The sequence below is a fragment of the Cyclopterus lumpus genome, chromosome 15 (genome assembly GCF_009769545.1).
Source record: "Cyclopterus lumpus isolate fCycLum1 chromosome 15, fCycLum1.pri, whole genome shotgun sequence".
NCBI classification, from domain to species: domain Eukaryota; kingdom Metazoa; phylum Chordata; class Actinopteri; order Perciformes; family Cyclopteridae; genus Cyclopterus; species Cyclopterus lumpus.
This window is the reverse complement of record NC_046980.1, coordinates 23270077-23292061: the sequence shown is the minus strand read 5'-3', so window position 1 is coordinate 23292061 and position 21985 is coordinate 23270077. Positions and strand designations below refer to the sequence as shown.

At 51.8% G+C, this 21985-nt stretch overlaps 1 protein-coding gene across 1 annotated transcript; it reads right to left on the bottom strand.

Moving 5' to 3' along the window:
- Positions 1-209: 209 nt before the first annotated feature.
- On the bottom strand, positions 210-16537 carry LOC117744347 (shootin-1-like). The gene is made up of 6 exons (XM_034552549.1): positions 16384-16537; positions 16090-16210; positions 4258-4340; positions 2716-2813; positions 667-717; positions 210-371 (listed from the first exon to the last, which is right to left on the bottom strand). The coding sequence occupies exons 1-6, from the start codon at positions 16535-16537 to the stop codon at positions 210-212; spliced, it is 669 nt and encodes a 222-aa protein (XP_034408440.1).
- Between the last annotated feature and the right edge of the window lie 5448 nt (positions 16538-21985).

The following is a 21985-nucleotide window of genomic DNA, read 5'->3' as shown; positions in this document are numbered from 1 at the left end:
ATATTATCACGAGCGCAGTACAGCTGGGCTTCAATGTGAGCTCCATGTTCACAAAACCACTTTCGGCTATTCACAAAATACAATTTTTTATTGTTCAGAGCTTTTCATTTTCAGTACTGATGCTGTTCTTTGTGCCCCCCAACAGGACTCCCCCCACCCCCCCGTAAGACTGAACAGACCAGATGACGGGTCCAGGGTGAGGATAGAGCTCAGATGCATTGTGGGCCGCAGGCGAGGAACTCACCGGCGTGGCGTTGGGGCTCCAGCGCGTCCCGTCGCCTCAGCAGGATCCTCTGCAGCTGCTCGTCGCGGGTCGGCGACGGGGGGGGCGTCGCCTTCGGTTGGGGGGGGGGGGTCCGACCGAACTTGTCCTTTGACAGAAAAAAAGCAAGTTCACGACCCACCGAGCTGCAGCTCGAGAGGAGAGGATGCATCATCAACACGAGCAAAAGAGTGCATTCCATTCTTCATATTCCAGTCAATACTGACGTCAGTATTGACTGCAGCTCTTTAAATGTTGAAGGAGCGCTTTTTTTCCTCCGCTCTCTTTTATGAAATAATAGATTGTGGTGTAAACACATCGGCGCCACTGGAAACACACAGTGGAAGTTGAACCAGTCAAAACGTGGCTTGTGAGGACATTGGATTGTTTTAAAGTTCCATTACCATGATGCCTTTGAGTTCCTGAATGGCAGAATTAGAGGGCAGCCTCTCCATCTGGTAAAAACAGGGAGGAAAAAAAGACGGGTTTGGTAAATAAACAGCCGCCTGACACATTATACTTATGTTTCCTCATTCGGCACTTAGAGGCTAAGCTGCACCTCTTACCACGGAGACGAGAGCCCGGAGGATGTATGCTTCCTACAAGAAGCCAGTGTGGTAAACACAATCATTTTGAGTCACCTCAATTTTCCCATCCTCATTATTTATAATTACCTCATAGAGCAGGTCCTAATGCTATCTAATTTGGCAGCATTGTTGTGCTGGAGGAACACGCGGACTGAAAGATGTCTTGGCCGTACGTCACGTTTGATCAAAAGAAGAAGCTCTCAGATAATCCCTCACGCTGATGGCTTTAAGAGCTTCTGAACAATATCTGGTTCGGTTTGCTGCTCTCGACACAGATAACGACGCGTCTTCTGGAGCAGATGCACACACAGTTCCTTTAATGGCTCTCCCGTTCCGTGTTTTCATGTCGTCAATATTTGAGCCCCTGTGAGAACGTCTCTGCATTGTAAAGATGGTTCTGCCTCCGATACGCTTGAAACACGAGTAGACGTCAGCGTGGCGTTGCTCGGGGATGCAGGCGTGTCGCTCAGGACCCAAACGGAGCGTGAACTTGATGAGCAGTTCTGGAAACAGCTGAGGCCGAGCAACAGGCTCCTAAAGCTGGTAAAAAAGGGGTCCGGTAGGGCGGGCTCCAGTTAGCGGGTGTCTGAAAGTTCTTTCCAGGGAGCTCGGGACGGAGGCTCGGGACGGGGGCTCGGGACGGAGGCTCGGGACGGGGGCTCTGGACGGAGGCTCGGGACGGGGGCTCGGGACGGAGGCTCGGGACGGGGGCTCGGGACGGAGGCTCAGGTAGGAGGCTCGGGACGGGGGCTCGGGACGGAGCCTCGGGACGGAGCCTCGGGACGGAGGCTCGGGAACGGGGGCTCGGGAACGGGGGCTCGGGACGGAGGCTCGGGTAGGAGGCTCGGGACGGAGGCTCGGGACGGAGGCTCGGGTAGGAGGCTCGGGACGGGGGCTCGGGACGGGGGCTCGGGACGGAGGCTCGGGACGGGGGCTCGGGACGGAGGCTCGGGACGGGGGCTCGGGACGGAGCCTCGGGACGGGGGCTCGGGACGGAGGCTCGGGACGGGGGCTCGGGACGGTGGCTCGGGACGGAGGCTCAGGTAGGAGGCTCGGGACTGAGGCTCGGGTCGGGGGCTCGGGTAGGAGGCTCGGGTAGGAGGCTCGGGTAGGAGGCTCGGGACGGGGGCTCGGGACGGAGGCTCAGGTAGGAGGCTCGGGACTGAGGCTCGGGACGGGGGCTCGGGACGGAGCCTCGGGACGGAGGCTCGGGACGGAGGCTCAGGTAGGAGGCTCGGGACGGGGGCTCGGGACGGGGGCTCGGGACGGAGGCTCGGGACGGAGGCTCGGGTAGGAGGCTCGGGACGGGGGCTCGGGACGGGGGCTCGGGACGGGGGCTCGGGACGGAGCCTCGGGACGGGGGCTCGGGACGGAGGCTCGGGTAGGAGGCTCGGGACGGGGGCTCGGGACGGAGCCTCGGGACGGGGGCTCGGGACGGAGGCTCGGGACGGGGGCTCGGGACGGAGCCTCGGGACGGGGGCTCGGGACGGAGGCTCGGGACGGGGGCTCGGGACGGTGGCTCGGGACGGAGGCTCAGGTAGGAGGCTCGGGACTGAGGCTCGGGACGGGGGCTCGGGTAGGAGGCTCGGGACGGGGGCTCGGGACGGTGGCTCGGGACGGAGGCTCAGGTAGGAGGCTCGGGACTGAGGCTCGGGACGGGGGCTCGGGTAGGAGGCTCGGGTAGGAGGCTCCGACCGATCGTCAACCTCAAGAGGCGGTTCATCCAAACGGGATGCTTTTCACCGTTATTCCATCATTAGTGTTATTATATTATATTGTATTGAATTACTGAACGTTCACTGAGCTTCAATGAACTCAAGACCATCGTCATGGTGACACACCGTCAACGAGGAGTACTGAAGGTACCTGTCTCCTGGTTCTACTCGGGGACTGGCCGACAGGTCGAAGTTGAACTCCTTTCTTGATCCGATGCATCATCTCGTCCACTGCCTGCTGCCTGACGTCTGACACACACACACACGCACACACACACACACACACACACACACACACGCACACACACACACACGCACACACACACACATTAGTCGTAGTCTTTTTACCAGTCGTATTTCACTAATACTAAGCAGGAGGCTCCGCGGGATCTGGTGCCAAGAACTAAAGTGAGTTTAAATGATTTTGAGTGTAATTCAGCGGCGTCATTAGCGCTGCACTTGAAATAAAGCTCATTTGGATCTAAAAGCTTGGAAATGACACGAGCCCCCGGGACCAGTCAATGAAGTTTCTGTACTCCAGCATTTCCCTTTTTAATTATGGCATAAACATTGACTGAACTAGATGAAAGTGAATCCTGTTTTAGGGTGGATTTAGCCGTAGTCGTGGAACAATTAATAATCATTGCTGAGGACGCGTATCGTGTAGTATTCAGAGAAATTACTCTGAAATGTATTTCTGCACAGAAACACTATTCAGAACGGATAAAAAGGTTTGATCCAGTTCACAAAAGATGGGAACAAAAATGTAATTCTGCAATAATGCAGCCCCTTTGGCAAAATATTATTTTTTATATTAATGTTCTCTAACAGAGAACATTCAACGACACACACAAGGGAACTATTGTCAGAAGGTATCTTTAAAAATGTCACACAAAACAGTATTTTGTGTTCAAGTAATGGTGAAATATTTCCCTCTGAAGTGCTCAGAAAGAGACTATTATTCAGATGTTGGAGCAGAAGATCCTTGGGTGGCACATATTCAGCCTTATGGCATTCCAACAAATACCAAGCGGGATGCATTCATTTAAGGAAATGAGGAGGCGGTGACGACACGGACCATCCACCTGCTACAGTCAAGGCTCCCTTTTGTTGGCACACATTGAAGGATTCCTCACGTCGACCTAATAGGCCGACGATGGAGGTTTGAGTTGAAATTCCGTCCTTCTAGACAAAAGTGACGTGGATTTGCAAAGGAAGAGGGTCGAAGAGGATCAAGTCTGAACGGTGTTCCTGTGTTCCTGCATTGATGAACAGCAGCCACTTCAAATACCAAATGAACATACGTCGCATGCAGGGGAGAAAAGATGGCCGGGAATATGTACATTGAAACGGCAAGTTATTTCTATCATCTGACATTTTCTCTCAAGACGCGATGCACCACTTTTAATTCATAGTGTATATGATTATTACACGATGTGCATAAAAGAATAAACACACTTTATTACAATGGTTATTAACAAACGTGTACGAAAACGCACATTTTAGTGAAAACAAATATTAAAACATGTTTTATTTTCAATCTCCCAAAATAAGAGGTGTTCCCTTTGAAAGGATTGTGCAAAAAATGTGATAAAAATAACCGTTATTTATTTTGCCTCGGGGAGCCACAACAGAGGGTCATTACACCTTTATTTGCATTATATTGAATTATGACGAGAGTGATGCTGTGTACCTGGGGTCTGGGCTGAGTCCTGGACCACCAGTGGGATGTCAGTGCTGACGTCTCGTCTTCTTCGGATCAACGACAGCAGAGAACTGCAGAGGGAGGAACACGTCAAGGTCAACGAGAGGTCGTTCCTGTGTTTGGATTTGGTCCGACGCGTTGTCACGCTTTAAAGGGAAGAATGAAGGCTTCGATCACGGACATTGGCTTCGTTAACGTTTGTTTTTGTTTGTTTTTGTTTGTTTGCATGCACACCACAATGTGGTGAAACTGTTTCTTACTTTTAGATTTTCTCTGGCATCATTTTCTCCACCATAACCTTCCACCATCAGACTACCTCCTCCACCATCAGACTACCATCAGACTACCTCCTCCACCATCAGACTGCCTCCTCCACCATCAGACTACCTCCTCCACCATCAGACTACCATCAGACTACCTCCTCCACCATCAGACTACCTCCTCCACAATCAGACCACCATCAGACTACCTCCTCCACCATCAGACTGCCTCCTCCACCATCAGACTACCATCAGACTACCTCCTCCAACATCAGACTACCTCCTCCACCATCAGACTGCCTCCTCCACCATCAGACTACCATCAGACTACCTCCTCCAACATCAGACTACCTCCTCCACCATCAGACTACCTCCTTCACCATCAGACTACCATCAGACTACCTCCTCCACCATCAGACTACCTCCTTCACCATCAGACTACCATCAGACTACCTCCTCCACCATCAGACTACCATCAGACTACCTCCTCCACCATCAGACTATCATCAGACTACCTCCTTCACCATCAGATTACCATCAGACTACCTCCTCCACCATCAGACCACCATCAGACTACCTCCTCCACCATCAGACTACCTCCTCCACCATCAGACCACCATCAGACTACCTCCACCATCAGACTACCTCCTCCACCATCAGACCACCATCAGACTACCTCCTCCACCATCAGTCTACCTCCTCCACCATCAGACTACATCCTCCACCATCAGACTACCATCAGACTACCTCCTCCACCATCAGACTACATCCTCCACCATCAGACTACCTCCTCCACCATCAGACTACCTCCTCCACCATCAGACTACCATCAGACTACCTCCTCCACCATCAGACTACCATCAGACTACATCCTCCACCATCAGACTACCATCAGACTACATCCTCCACCATCAGACTGCCTCCTCCACTATCAGACTACCTCCTCCACCATCAGACCACCATCAGACTACCTCCTCCACCATCAGACTACCATCAGACTACCTCCTCCACCATCAGACTGCCTCGTCCACCATCAGACTACCTCCTCCACCATCAGACTATTTCCTCCACCATCAGACTACATCCTCCACCATCAGACTGCCTCCTCCACCATCAGACTACCATCAGACTACATCCTCCACCATCAGACTGCCTCCTCCACTATCAGACTACCTCCTCCACCATCAGACTACCATCAGACTACCTCCTCCACCATCAGACTACCATCAGACTACATCCTCCACCATCAGACTACCATCAGACTACATCCTCCACCATCAGACTGCCTCCTCCACTATCAGACTACCTCCTCCACCATCAGACCACCATCAGACTACCTCCTCCACCAACAGACTGCCATCAGACTACCTCCTCCACCATCAGACTGCCTCGTCCACCATCAGACTACCTCCTCCACCATCAGACTGCCTCCTCCACCATCAGACTACCTCCTCCACCATCAGACTACATCCTCCACCATCAGACTGCCTCCTCCACCATCAGACTACCATCAGACTACATCCTCCACCATCAGACTGCCTCCTCCACTATCAGACTACATCCTCCACCATCAGACTACATCCTCCACCATCAGACTGCCTCCTCCACCATCAGACTACCATCAGACTACATCCTCCACCATCAGACTGCCTCCTCCACTATCAGACTACCTCCTCCACCATCAAACCACCATCAGACTACCTCCTCCACCATCAGACTACCATTAGACTACCTCCTCCACCATAAGACTGCCTCCTCCACCATCAGACTACCTCCTCCACCATCAGACTGCCTCCTCCACCATCAGACTACCTCCTCCACCATCAGACTACCTCCTCCACCATCAGACCACCATCAGACTACCTCCTCCCCCATCAGACTACCTCCTCCACCATCAGACCACCATCAGACTACCTCCTCCACCATCAGACCACCACCAGACTGCCTCCTCCACCATCAGACTACCTCCTCCACCATCAGACCACCATCAGACTACCTCCTTCACCATCAGACTACCATCAGACTACCTCCTCCACCATCAGACTACCTCCTCCACCATCAGACTACCATCAAACTACCTCCTTCACCATCAGATTACCATCAGACTACCTCCTCCACCATCAGACCACCATCAGACTACCTCCACCACCATCAGACTACCATCAGACTACCTCCTCCACCATCAGACCACCATCAGACTACCTCCACCATCAGACTACCTCCTCCACCATCAGACCACCATCAGACTACCTCCTCCACCATCAGACTACCTCCTCCACCATCAGACTACATCCTCCACCATCAGACTACCTCCTCCACCATCAGACTACATCCTCCACCATCAGACTACCTCCTCCACCATCAGACTACCATCAGACTACCTCCTCCACCATCAGACTACCATCAGACTACATCCTCCACCATCAGACTACCATCAGACTACGTCCTCCACAATCAGACTACCATCAGACTACCTCCTCCACCATCAGACCACCATCAGACTACCTCCTCCACCATCAGACTACCTCCTCCACCATCAGACTACATCCTCCACCATCAGACTGCCTCCTCCACCATCAGACTACCATCAGACTACATCCTCCACCATCAGACTGCCTCCTCCACTATCAGACTACCTCCTCCACCATCAAACCACCATCAGACTACCTCCTCCACCATCAGACTGCCTCCTCCACCATTAGACTACCTCCTCCACCATAAGACTGCCTCCTCCACCATCAGACTACCTCCTCCACCATCAGACTACCTCCTCCACCATCAGACTACCTCCTCCACCATCAGACTACCTCCTCCACCATCAGACCACCATCAGACTACCTCCTCCACCATCAGACTACCTCCTCCACCATCAGACCACCATCAGACTACCTCCTCCACCATCAGACCACCATCAGACTACCTCCTCCACCATCAGACTACCTCCTCCACCATCAGACCACCATCAGACTACCTCCTCCACCATCAGACTACCTCCGCCACCATCAGACCACCATCAGACTACCTCCTCCACCATCAGACTACCATCGGACTACCTCGTCCACCATCCGACTGCCTCCTCCACCATCAGACTACCTCCTCCACCATCAGACTACCTCCTCCACCATCAGACCACCATCAGACTACCTCCTCCACCATCAGACTACCTCCTCCACCATCAGACTACCTCCTCCACCACCAGACTGCCTCCTCCACCATCAGACCACCATCAGACTACCTCCTCCACCATCAGACTGCCTGCTCCACCATCAGACCACCATCAGACTACCTCCTCCACCATCAGACTACCTCCTCCACCATCAGACTACCTCCTCCACCATCAGACTACCTCCTCCACCATCAGACTACCTCCTCCACCATCAGACCACCATCAGACTACCTCCTCCACCATCAGACTACCATCAGACTACCTCCTCCACCATCAGACTACCTCCTCCACCATCAGACCACCATCAGACTACCTCCTCCACCATCAGACTACCATCAGACTACCTCCTCCACCATCAGACCACCATCAGACTACCTCCTTCACCATCAGACTACCATCAGACTACCTCCTACACCATCAGACTACATCCTCCACCATCAGACTACCATCAGACTACCTCCTCCACCATCAGACCACCATCAGACTACCTCCACCATCAGACTACCTCCTCCACCATCAGACCACCATCAGACTACCTCCTCCACCATCAGACTACCATCAGACTACCTCCTCCACCATCAGACTACATCCTCCACCATCAGACTACCTCCTCCACCATCAGACTACATCCTCCACCATCAGACTACCTCCTCCACCATCAGACTACACCCTCCACCACCAGACTACCTCCTCCACCATCAGACTACCTCCTCCACCATCAGACCACCATCAGACTACCTCCTCCACCATCAGACTACCACCAGACTACCTCCTCCACCATCAGACTGCCTCCTCCACCATCAGACTACCTCCTCCACCATCAGACTGCCTCCTCCACCATCAGACTATCATCAGACTACATCCTCCACCATCAGACTGCCTCCTCCACTATCAGACTACCTCCTCCACCATCAGACCACCATCAGACTACCTCCTCCACCATCAGACTGCCTCCTCCACCATCAGACTACCTCCTCCACCATCAGACTGCCTCCTCCACCATCAGACTATCATCAGACTACATCCTCCACCATCAGACTGCCTCCTCCACTATCAGACTACCTCCTCCACCATCAGACCACCATCAGACTACCTCCTCCACCATCAGACTACCATCAGACTACCTCCTCCACCATCAGACTGCCTCGTCCACCATCAGACTACCTCCTCCACCATCAGACTACCTCCTCCACCATCAGACTACATCCTCCACCATCAGACTGCCTCCTCCACCATCAGACTACCATTAGACTACCTCCTCCACCATCAGACTACCTCCTCCACCATCAGACCACCAGCAGACTACCTCCTCCCCCATCAGACCACCATCAGACTACCTCCTCCACCATCAGACTACATCCTCCACCATCAGACTGCCTCCTCCACCATCAGACTACCATTAGACTACCTCCTCCACCATCAGACTACCTCCTCCACCATCAGACCACCATCAGACTACCTCCTCCACCATCAGACTACCTCCTCCACCATCAGACCACCACCAGACTGCCTCCTCCACCATCAGACTACCTCCTCCACCATCAGACCACCATCAGACTACCTCCTCCACCATCAGACTACCATCAGACTACCTCCTCCACCATCAGACTGCCTCCTCCACCATCAGACTACCTCCTCCACCATCAGACTGCCTGCTCCATCATCAGACCACCATCAGACTACCTCCTCCACCATCAGACTACCTCCTCCACCATCAGACTACCTCCTCCACCACCAGACTGCCTCCTCCACCATCAGACCACCATCAGACTACCTCCTCCACCATCAGACTACCATCAGACTACCTCCTCCACCATCAGACTGCCTCCTCCACCATCAGACTACCTCCTCCACCATCAGACTGCCTGCTCCACCATCAGACCACCATCAGACTACCTCCTCCACCATCAGACTACCTCCTCCACCACCAGACTGCCTCCTCCACCATCAGACCACCATCGGACTACCTCCTCCACCATCAGACTGCCTCCTCCACCATCAGACTACCTCCTCCACCATCAGACTGCCTGCTCCACCATCAGACCACCATCAGACTACCTCCTCCACCATCAGACTACCTCCTCCACCACCAGACTGCCTCCTCCACCATCAGACCACCATCGGACTACCTCCTCCACCATCAGACTACCTCCTCCACCATCAGACCATCAGACTGCCTCCTCCACCATCAGACCACCATCAGACTACCTCCTCCACCATCAGACTACCATCAGACTACCTCCTCCACCATCAGACTACCTCCCCCACCATCAGACTACCTCCTCCACTATCAGACCACCATCAGACTACCTCCTCCACCATCAGACTACCTCCTCTACCATCAGACCACCATTAGACTACCTCCTCCACCATCAGACCACCATCAGACAACCTCCTCCACCATCAGACTGCCTCCTCACAAATCAGACCACCATCAGACTACCTCCTCCACCATCAGACTACCATCAGACTACCTCCTCCACCATTAGACTACCTCCTCCACCATCAGATTACCTCCTCCACCATCAGACTAGCATCAGACTACCTCCTCCACCATCAGACTACCATCAGACTACCTCCTCCACCATTAGACTACCTCCTCCACCATCAGACTACCTCCTCCACCATCAGACCACCATCAGACTACCTCCTCCACCATCAGACTACCATCAGACTACCTCCTCCACCATTAGACTACCTCCTCCACCATCAGACTGCCTCCTCCACCATCAGACCACCATCAGACTACCTCCTCCACCATCAGACTACCATCAGACTACCTCCTCCACCATCAGACTACCTCCTTCACCATCAGACTACCTCCTCCACCATCAGACCACCATCAGACTACCTCCTCCACCATCAGACTACCATCAGACTACCTCCTCCACCATCAGACCACCATCAGACTACCTCCTCCCCCATCAGACTACCTCCTCCACCATCAGACCACCATCAGACTACCTCCTCCACCATCAGACCACCATCAGACTACCTCCTCCACCATCAGACCACCACCAGACTGCCTCCTCCACCATCAGACTACCTCCTCCACCATCAGACCACCATCAGACTACCTCCTTCACCATCAGACTACCATCAGACTACCTCCTCCACCATCAGACTACCTCCTCCACCATCAGACTACCATCAAACTACCTCCTTCACCATCAGATTACCATCAGACTACCTCCTCCACCATCAGACCACCATCAGACTACCTCCACCACCATCAGACTACCATCAGACTACCTCCTCCACCATCAGACCACCATCAGACTACCTCCACCATCAGACTACCTCCTCCACCATCAGACCACCATCAGACTACCTCCTCCACCATCAGTCTACCTCCTCCACCATCAGACTACATCCTCCACCATCAGACTACCTCCTCCACCATCAGACTACATCCTCCACCATCAGACTACCTCCTCCACCATCAGACTACCATCAGACTACCTCCTCCACCATCAGACTACCATCAGACTACATCCTCCACCATCAGACTACCATCAGACTACGTCCTCCACCATCAGACTACCATCAGACTACCTCCTCCACCATCAGACCACCATCAGACTACCTCCTCCACCATCAGACTACCTCCTCCACCATCAGACTACATCCTCCACCATCAGACTGCCTCCTCCACCATCAGACTACCATCAGACTACATCCTCCACCATCAGACTGCCTCCTCCACTATCAGACTACCTCCTCCACCATCAAACCACCATCAGACTACCTCCTCCACCATCAGACTGCCTCCTCCACCATTAGACTACCTCCTCCACCATCAGACTGCCTCCTCCACCATCAGACTACCTCCTCCACCATCAGACTGCCTCCTCCACCATCAGACTACCTCCTCCACCATCAGACTACCTCCTCCACCATCAGACCACCATCAGACTACCTCCTCCCCCATCAGACTACCTCCTCCACCATCAGACCACCATCAGACTACCTCCTCCACCATCAGACCACCATCAGACTACCTCCTCCACCATCAGACTACCTCCTCCACCATCAGACCACCATCAGACTGCCTCCTCCACCATCAGACTACCTCCGCCACCATCAGACCACCATCAGACTACCTCCTCCACCATCAGACTACCATCAGACTACCTCGTCCACCATCAGACTGCCTCCTCCACCATCAGACTACCTCCTCCACCATCAAACTGCCTGCTCCACCATCAGACCACCATCAGACTACCTCCTCCACCATCAGACTACCTCCTCCACCATCAGACTACCTCCTCCACCACCAGACTGCCTCCTCCACCATCAGACCACCATCAGACTACCTCCTCCACCATCAGACTGCCTGCTCCACCATCAGACCACCATCAGACTACCTCCTCCACCATCAGACTACCTCCTCCACCATCAGACTACCTCCTCCACCATCAGACTACCTCCTCCACCATCAGACTACCTCCTCCACCATCAGACCACCATCAGACTACCTCCTCCACCATCAGACTACCATCAGACTACCTCCTCCACCATCAGACTACCTCCTCCACCATCAGACCACCATCAGACTACCTCCTCCACCATCAGACTACCATCAGACTACCTCCTCCACCATCAGACCACCATCAGACTACCTCCTCCACCATCAGACTACCATCAGACTACCTCCTACACCATCAGACTACATCCTCCACCATCAGACTACCATCAGACTACCTCCTCCACCATCAGACCACCATCAGACTACCTCCACCATCAGACTACCTCCTCCACCATCAGACCACCATCAGACTACCTCCTCCACCATCAGACTACCATCAGACTACCTCCTCCACCATCAGACTACATCCTCCACCATCAGACTACCTCCTCCACCATCAGACTACATCCTCCACCATCAGACTACCTCCTCCACCATCAGACTACACCCTCCACCACCAGACTACCTCCTCCACCATCAGACTACCTCCTCCACCATCAGACCACCATCAGACTACCTCCTCCACCATCAGACTACCACCAGACTACCTCCTCCACCATCAGACTGCCTCCTCCACCATCAGACTACCTCCTCCACCATCAGACTGCCTCCTCCACCATCAGACTATCATCAGACTACATCCTCCACCATCAGACTGCCTCCTCCACTATCAGACTACCTCCTCCACCATCAGACCACCATCAGACTACCTCCTCCACCATCAGACTGCCTCCTCCACCATCAGACTACCTCCTCCACCATCAGACTGCCTCCTCCACCATCAGACTATCATCAGACTACATCCTCCACCATCAGACTGCCTCCTCCACTATCAGACTACCTCCTCCACCATCAGACCACCATCAGACTACCTCCTCCACCATCAGACTACCATCAGACTACCTCCTCCACCATCAGACTGCCTCGTCCACCATCAGACTACCTCCTCCACCATCAGACTACCTCCTCCACCATCAGACTACATCCTCCACCATCAGACTGCCTCCTCCACCATCAGACTACCATTAGACTACCTCCTCCACCATCAGACTACCTCCTCCACCATCAGACCACCAGCAGACTACCTCCTCCCCCATCAGACCACCATCAGACTACCTCCTCCACCATCAGACTACCTCCTCCACCATCAGACTACCTCCTCCACCATCAGACTACCATTAGACTACCTCCTCCACCATCAGACTACCTCCTCCACCATCAGACCACCATCAGACTACCTCCTCCACCATCAGACTACCTCCTCCACCATCAGACCACCATCAGACTGCCTCCTCCACCATCAGACTACCTCCTCCACCATCAGACCACCATCAGACTACCTCCTCCACCATCAGACTACCATCAGACTACCTCCTCCACCATCAGACTGCCTCCTCCACCATCAGACTACCTCCTCCACCATCAGACTGCCTGCTCCACCATCAGACCACCATCAGACTACCTCCTCCACCATCAGACTACCTCCTCCACCATCAGACTACCTCCTCCACCACCAGACTGCCTCCTCCACCATCAGACCACCATCAGACTACCTCCTCCACCATCAGACTACCATCAGACTACCTCCTCCACCATCAGACTGCCTCCTCCACCATCAGACTACCTCCTCCACCATCAGACTGCCTGCTCCACCATCAGACCACCATCAGACTACCTCCTCCACCATCAGACTACCTCCTCCACCACCAGACTGCCTCCTCCACCATCAGACCACCATCGGACTACCTCCTCCACCATCAGACTGCCTCCTCCACCATCAGACTACCTCCTCCACCATCAGACTGCCTGCTCCACCATCAGACCACCATCAGACTACCTCCTCCACCATCAGACTACCTCCTCCACCACCAGACTGCCTCCTCCACCATCAGACCACCATCGGACTACCTCCTCCACCATCAGACTACCTCCTCCACCATCAGACCATCAGACTGCCTCCTCCACCATCAGACCACCATCAGACTACCTCCTCCACCATCAGACTACCATCAGACTACCTCCTCCACCATCAGACTACCTCCCCCACCATCAGACTACCTCCTCCACCATCAGACTACCTCCTCCACCATCAGACTACCTCCTCTACCATCAGACCACCATTAGACTACCTCCTCCACCATCAGACCACCATCAGACAACCTCCTCCACCATCAGACTGCCTCCTCACAAATCAGACCACCATCAGACTACCTCCTCCACCATCAGACTACCATCAGACTACCTCCTCCACCATTAGACTACCTCCTCCACCATCAGATTACCTCCTCCACCATCAGACTAGCATCAGACTACCTCCTCCACCATCAGACTACCATCAGACTACCTCCTCCACCATTAGACTACCTCCTCCACCATCAGACTACCTCCTCCACCATCAGACCACCATCAGACTACCTCCTCCACCATCAGACTACCATCAGACTACCTCCTCCACCATCAGACTACCTCCTCCACCATCAGACTGCCTCCTCCACCATCAGACCACCATCAGACTACCTCCTCCACCATCAGACTACCATCAGACTACCTCCTCCACCATCAGACTACCTCCTTCACCATCAGACTACCTCCTCCACCATCAGACCACCATCAGACTACCTCCTCCACCATCAGACTACCATCAGACTACCTCCTCCACCATCAGACTACCTCCTCCACTATCAGACCACCATCAGACTACCTCCTCCACCATCAGACTACCATCAGACTACCTCCTCCACTATCAGACCACCATCAGACTACCTCCATCATCAGACTACCATCAGACTACCTCCTCCACCATCAGACTACCTCCTCCACCATCAGACTACCATCAGACTACCTCCTCCACCATCAGACTACCTCCTCCACTATCAGACCACCATCAGACTACCTCCATCATCAGACTACCATCAGACTACCTCCTCCACCATCAGACTACCTCCTCCACTATCAGACCACCATTTAGACTACCTCCACCATCAGACTACCATCAGACTACCTCCTCCACTATCAGTCACCATCAGACTACCTCCTCCACCACCAGACTACCTCCTACACCATCAGACCACCATCAGACTACCTCCTCCACCATCAGACTACCATCAGACTACCTCCTCCACCATCAGACTACCTCCTCCACTATCAGACCACCATCAGACTACCTCCTCCACCATCAGACTACCATCAGACTACCTCCTCCACCATCAGACTACCTCCTCCACTATCAGACCACCATCAGACTACCTCCACCATCAGACTACCTCCTCCACCATCAGACTACCTCCTCCACTATCAGACCACCATTTAGACTACCTCCACCATCAGACTACCATCGGACTACCTCCTCCACCATCAGACCACCATCAGACACGCAAGCACGCACATACTCGCACACACACGCACGCACACCCACACACACACACACGCACGCTCACACGCACGACACGCACATGCACACGCACACACACGCACGCACGCACACCCACACCCACACGTACACGCTCGCTCACACGCACACACACGACACGCACACGCACGCTCACACGCACACGCACGACACGCACATGCACGCCACGCACACACACGCACGCACGCACAACCACACGTACTCGCACACGCTCGGTCACACGCACACACACGACACACACACATGCACGCACACACACACACGCACGCACACCCACACGTACACGCACACGCACGCACACCCACACGTACACGCACACGCACGCTCACACACACACGCACATACACATGCACACATGCACACGCGCACGCACACACACACACATGCACGCACACACACACACGCACACACACGCACACACACACACATTTAAAAAAAAGTTTCCCTGGAAACACTTTTGATCAAAGTAAAAAAGATTCCCCTGACTGAAGATGCCCGAGCGTATTGTGTGTCAGACCTGAGTGGGTTGGAGGCCACAGCCGGGGCTGGAGGAGGTGGAGGTGGTGGGGGTGGAGGAGCTGGAGCTGGAGCTGGGGGCGGGTTGGTAACGGCCTGCAGCTTTTGCTGGAGCTCCTCAACTGAAAAACATTCAGTGACAGTCGACACACAGCAACAGCACCAGGGGCAGAAGAGGAAGCTCTGAGGAGCATCTCGTGGTCGCTGTGGCATCGTATCCTACACCCAGTGCACACAGCTCTGTTCTGCACCGTGCTCCACAGCGCGCTCACAACAATTCATAATGTGTCTTTACCTGTGAACCGCAGATCCTTGACCTCCAGTTTAGCCTTGGAGCAATTGTCGCTGTGCTCCCTCTTCTCCTCCTCCATGAGCTCAAGTTTACGCCTCAAGGCCATCAGCTCCCTTTGAGCCTCGCAGCTCCGCAGCCTGTCCTCCATCTGCTTCATCTGACACGTAAGAACCACAACACACACTCATTGTTCCCCAGCACGAGCCTGTAGCTCGCTTATTGTTCAACCTGTTCATATATACAGTATATATATGTATAAATGATGTGATAAAGGTTCAAGTATATATATATACGTGAACCTTTAGCTCATCATATATATATATAAACATATATGAATAAATATATACATATACAAACATATATATATATTTATATTCCATCCATCCCATCCATTATCACCCGCTTATCCGGGGTCGGGTCGCGGTGGCAGCAGGTTCAGCAGGCCGACCCAAGCTTCCCTCTCACCCGCAACACTTTCCAGCTCATTCTGGGGGATCCCGAGGCGTTCCAAGGCCAGCCGGGAGATATAATCCCTCCAGCGTGTCCTCGGTCTTCCCCGGGGCCTCCTACCAGTTGGACGTGCCCGGAAAACCTCTAATGGGAGGCGTCCAGGAGGCATCCTGACTAGATGCCCGAACCACCTCAGCTGACTCCTTTCGACACGAAGGAGCAGCGACTCGACTCCGAGCTCCCTCATATGTCCGAGCTCCTTACCCTATCTCTAAGGCTGAGCCCGGCCACCCTACGGAGGAAGCTCATTTCGGCCGCTTGTATCCGAGATCTCGTTCTTTCGGTCACGACCCAGAGTTCGTGACCATAGGTGAGGGTTGGAACGTAGACCGACCAGTAAATGGAGAGCTTTGCCTTCCGGCTCAGCTCCCTCTTCACCAAGACGGACCGGTACAGAGCCTGTTTTACTGCTGCAGCCGCACCGATCCGCCTGTCGATCTCCCGCTCCACCTTACCCTCACTCGTGAACAAGACCCCGAGATACTTGAACTCCTTCGCTTGGGGTAGGCAGTTTCCCCCCACCTGGAGGGAGCAATCCGCCGGTTTCCGGCAGAGCACCATGGCCTCAGATTTGGAGGTGCTAACTCTCATCCCTGCCGCTTCGCACTCGGCTGCAAAACGCCCCAGTGAATGCTGGAGGTCACGGTCCGAGGAGGCAAACAGGACCACATCATCCGCGAACAGCAGAGAGGCGATCCCGAGACTCCCGAACCGGATCCTCTCCGCCCCCTGGCTGTGCCTAGATATCCTGTCCATGAAGGTCACGAACAGGACCGGTGATAAAGGGCAGCCCTGGCGGAGGCCAACACCCACCGGGAACGTGTCTGACTTACTACCGAGGAGACGAACACAGCTCCTACTGCAGGCGTACAGAGACCGGATGGCCCGTGCCAACGGGTCCGGCACCCCATACTCCCGCAGCACCCCCCACAAAAAACCCAGAGGGACCCGGTCGAAAGCCTTCTCCAGGTCTACAAAGCACATGTAAACTGGTTGGGAAAACTCCCAGGACCCCTCCAGTAATCTTGCGAGGGTAAAGAGCTGGTCCACTGTTCCACGACCGGGACGGAATCCGCACTGTTCGTCTTGAATCTGAGGTTCGACAAGTGGTCGGAGCCTCCTCTCCAGCACCCTGGCATAAGCTTTTCCCAGGAGGCTGAGCAGTGTGATACCACGATAGTTCGAGCACACTCTCCGGTCCCCATTCTTGAAGATGGGAACCACCACCCCTGTCGCCAGTCCATGGGCACTGTTCCCGACCCCCATGCGACACTGAAAAGGCGTGTCAACCAAGACAGCCCAACAATGTCCAGCGCTTTCAGCATCTCAGGGCGGATCTCATCCACCCCTGGCGCCTTGCCACCAAGGAGCTTTTTGACTACCTTAGCGACCTCTGCCAGGGATATGGGTGAATCCACCCCAAAGTCTTCCGGCGCTGCCCCCTCTCCGGGGGACATGTTGGCCGGGTTTAGGAGTTCCTCAAAGTGCTCTTTCCACCGCCCGACGATGTCCCCAGTCCGGGTCAGCAGTTCCCCCCCCCTGCTGAGAACAGCCTGGGGTAGACCCTGCTTTCCCTTCCTGAGCCGTCGGATGGTTTGCCAGAACTTCCTTGAGGCCAACCGAAAGTCCTTCTCCATGGCCTCCCCGAACTCCTCCCATGCCCGAGTTTTAGCCTCCGTGACCATCGCCGCTGCAGCCCTTCTGGCCCGCCGGTACCCGTCAGCTGCTTCAGGAGACCCCTGGGCCAGCCAGGCCCGAAAGGCCTCCTTCTTCAGTTTGACGGCTACCCTCACCCCCGGTGTCCACCACCGGGTTCTCGGGTTGCCGCCACGACAGGCACCGATGACCTTCCGGCCACAGCCCCGAGCAGCCGCGTCCACAATAGAGGCTTTGAACAAGGTCCACTCGGATTCCATGTCCCCAGCCTCCCTCGGGATTTGTGAGAAGTTCTTCCGGAGGTGGGAGTTGAAGACCTCCCGGACAGGATCCTCTGCCAGATGTTCCCAGTTCACCCTCACTACACGTTTGGGCTTGCCAGGTCTTTCTAGCCGAGTCCCCCGCCATCTGATCCAACTCACCACCAGGTGGTGATCAGTTGACAGCTCTGCTCCTCTCTTCACCCGAGTGTCCAAGACATACGGCCGCAGATCAGATGATACGATTACAAAGTCGATCATTGATCTCCGGCCTAAGGTGTTCTGGTACCAGGTACACTTATGAGCCACCTTATGTTCGAACATGGTGTTCGTTATGGACAAACTGTGGCTAGCAGAAGTCCAACAACAAAACACCATTCGGGTTCAGATCGGGCAAGCCGTTCCTCCCAATCACGCCCCGCCAGGTTTCTCTGTCATTGCCCACGTGAGCGTTGAAGTCTCCCAGGAGAACTATGGAGTCGGCAGGCGGCGCCCTTTCCAGGACCCCTCCCACCGACTCCAAGAAGGCCGGATACTCCGAAATGCTGTTCGGTGCATAAGCACAAACAACAGTCAGAGCCTTACTCCCCGCAACCCATAGGCGCAGGGAGGCGACCCTCTCGTTCCCCGGGGAAAACTCCAACAAAGCGGCGCTCAGCCGGGGGCTCGTGAGTGTCCCCACTCCCGCCCGGCGCCTCTCACCCTGGGCAACTCCAGAAAAGGACAAAGTCCAACCCTTCTCCAGGAGCTTGGTTCCAGAGCCCATGCTGTGCGTGGAGGTGAGCCCAACTATATCTAGCTGGTACCGCTCCGCCTCCTGCACCAGCTCCGGCTCTTTCCCCGCTAGTGAGGTGACGTTCCACGTCCCTTGAGCTAGTCAATGCCGCCAGCGATCGGCCCGCCCAGGTCTCCCGCCTGGCCCGCCGCCCGGTCTACATAGCACCCGACCCCGATAATTCTCCCTGCGGGTAGTGGGTCCACAGGGTGACTGCTGCTCCGTGATGTTTTTTTGGGCTGAGCCCGACCGGGCCCCATGAAAAAAAAAAGCCCGGCCACCAGACGCCGACGAGCTCCCCTCCTGGGTCTGGCTCCGGGAGGGTGCCCCGGTTTCCCTTGTCCGGGCAAGGTAGCTTCAGTCCGTGGGCTGCTTATCTTCAGGGTGATATATATTTATATTTATATATATAAATATGTATATACATGAACCTTTATTACATCACTTATATTTATAAATATATATAAATGATGTGATAAAGGTTAGAGTGTGTGTGTATATATATATATATATATATATATACATATATATATATATATATATATATATATATATATACACACATATATATATATATATATACATATATATATACGTACGTGAACCTTTAGCTCATCATTTATATATATATATATATATATATATATATATATATAAAAACATATATATATATACATAAATAAATATATATATATAAACATATATATATTTATATATATATATATACACTCTAACCTTAATCACATCATTTATATATATTTATAAATATAAGTGATGTGATAAAGGTTCATGTATAAATAAATATAAATATATATATGTTTATATATTTTTTTATATTATATATATATATTTTATTTTTATTATTATTTCATATATAATATATTTTATATTTATATATATATATATAATATAAATAAATATATATATATATAAACATATATATATTTATATTTATTTATACATTAACCTTTTTCACATCATTTATATGTATTTATAAATATAAGTGATGTGATAAAGGTTCATGTATAAATAAATATAAATATATATATGTTTATATATATATATTTATTTATATTATATATATATTTTATTATATATTTTATTTTTATTATTATTTCATATATAATATATTTTATATTTATATATATATATATATATAATATAAATAAATATATATATATAAACATATATATATTTATATTTATTTATACATGAACCTTTATCACATCATTTATATATATTTATAAATATAAGTGATGTGATAAAGGTTCATGTATAAATAAATATAAATATATGTTTATATATATATATTTATTTATATTATATATATATATAATATTTATTATATATTTTATTTTTATTATTATTTTATATATAATATATTTTATATTTATATTTATATTATATATATATATATATTTATTTATACATGAACCTTTATCACATCACTTATATTTATAAATATATATAAATGATGTGATAAAGGTTAGAGTGTATATATATATATATATATATATAAATATATATATATATATATAAACATATATATATTTATATTTATTTATACATGAACCTTTATCGCATCACTTATATTTATAAATATATATATAAATGATGTGATAAAGGTTCACGTACAATGAGCTCTGCAGCATTGTGTTGGCCGTGGCTGGTAAGGATTTCTGATAAGTAGCATTGGGTAGCTGCCAGTCGTCCGCCCCGGTTCCTTACCAGTGCTTTAATTGTTCCTCAAATGAAAGGTACGGCTCACCTCCACCCGGCACCAGGAGGGATCAGTGATCCCACTCAGCTTTAATTGTTTCCATTGTTGCCAGAGGAGGTGTGAGGAAGCTGGAGGCTGCACTGCCACTGCTTTTAATTATCAATCTGGCAGGTCATGACCCCTAGGGTTTTACTGTCATAGCCTGTGATAATTCACCAGCCGTTTCCCCCCGGATGTAATTAACCGGCTCTATAATTCTTATTTTGATGCATATCAGAGGCACTGCAGGTGTAAAGCACAGGAAGGAGTCATATGCTTTTGTTCCTCATGAGTAAAGCACGCATGAATATGCGTACAGGTGATGTTGGTCGACTGTGTTGTGGAGTACAACCCAACAATTAATGAGCAAACGGAGTCCGGTGAAGTAAAGTTAGTTCTCAATATTTATTCAGTAATAAAAGCAGAGTTAATGCTCCCGTACAGTTAAACGTGCACGGTCCTAAATTGAACATCCAACAGGGTTGAGTGTCCAAGAAAAAGGCGCTTAAACAGAGTGCGCGGAAGCTTCATATAAGATTCCTCTTGTGAGGTCCTATTGGGTTAAAAGTCAAAAATGATGCAGACGGGGCATGGTTTATTCCAAGCCGTCCGGTAGGAGCACTGGGTATCTTCCACCCACACTGG

What these genes read in the sequence shown, in the direction of transcription:
- LOC117744347 (XM_034552549.1), bottom strand. Translation starts at nt 16,537, where the DNA reads ATGAAGCAGATGGAGGACAGGCTGCGGAGCTGCGAGGCTCAAAGGGAG. An exon ending in CAAGGATCTGCGGTTCACAG is followed by an intron (nt 16,211 to 16,383) that starts GTAAAGACACAT and finishes AATGTTTTTCAG; the next exon opens with TTGAGGAGCTCCAGCAAAAG. An exon ending in CGAGTAGAACCAGGAGACAG is followed by an intron (nt 718 to 2,715) that starts GTACCTTCAGTA and finishes TGTTTTTACCAG; the next exon opens with ATGGAGAGGCTGCCCTCTAA.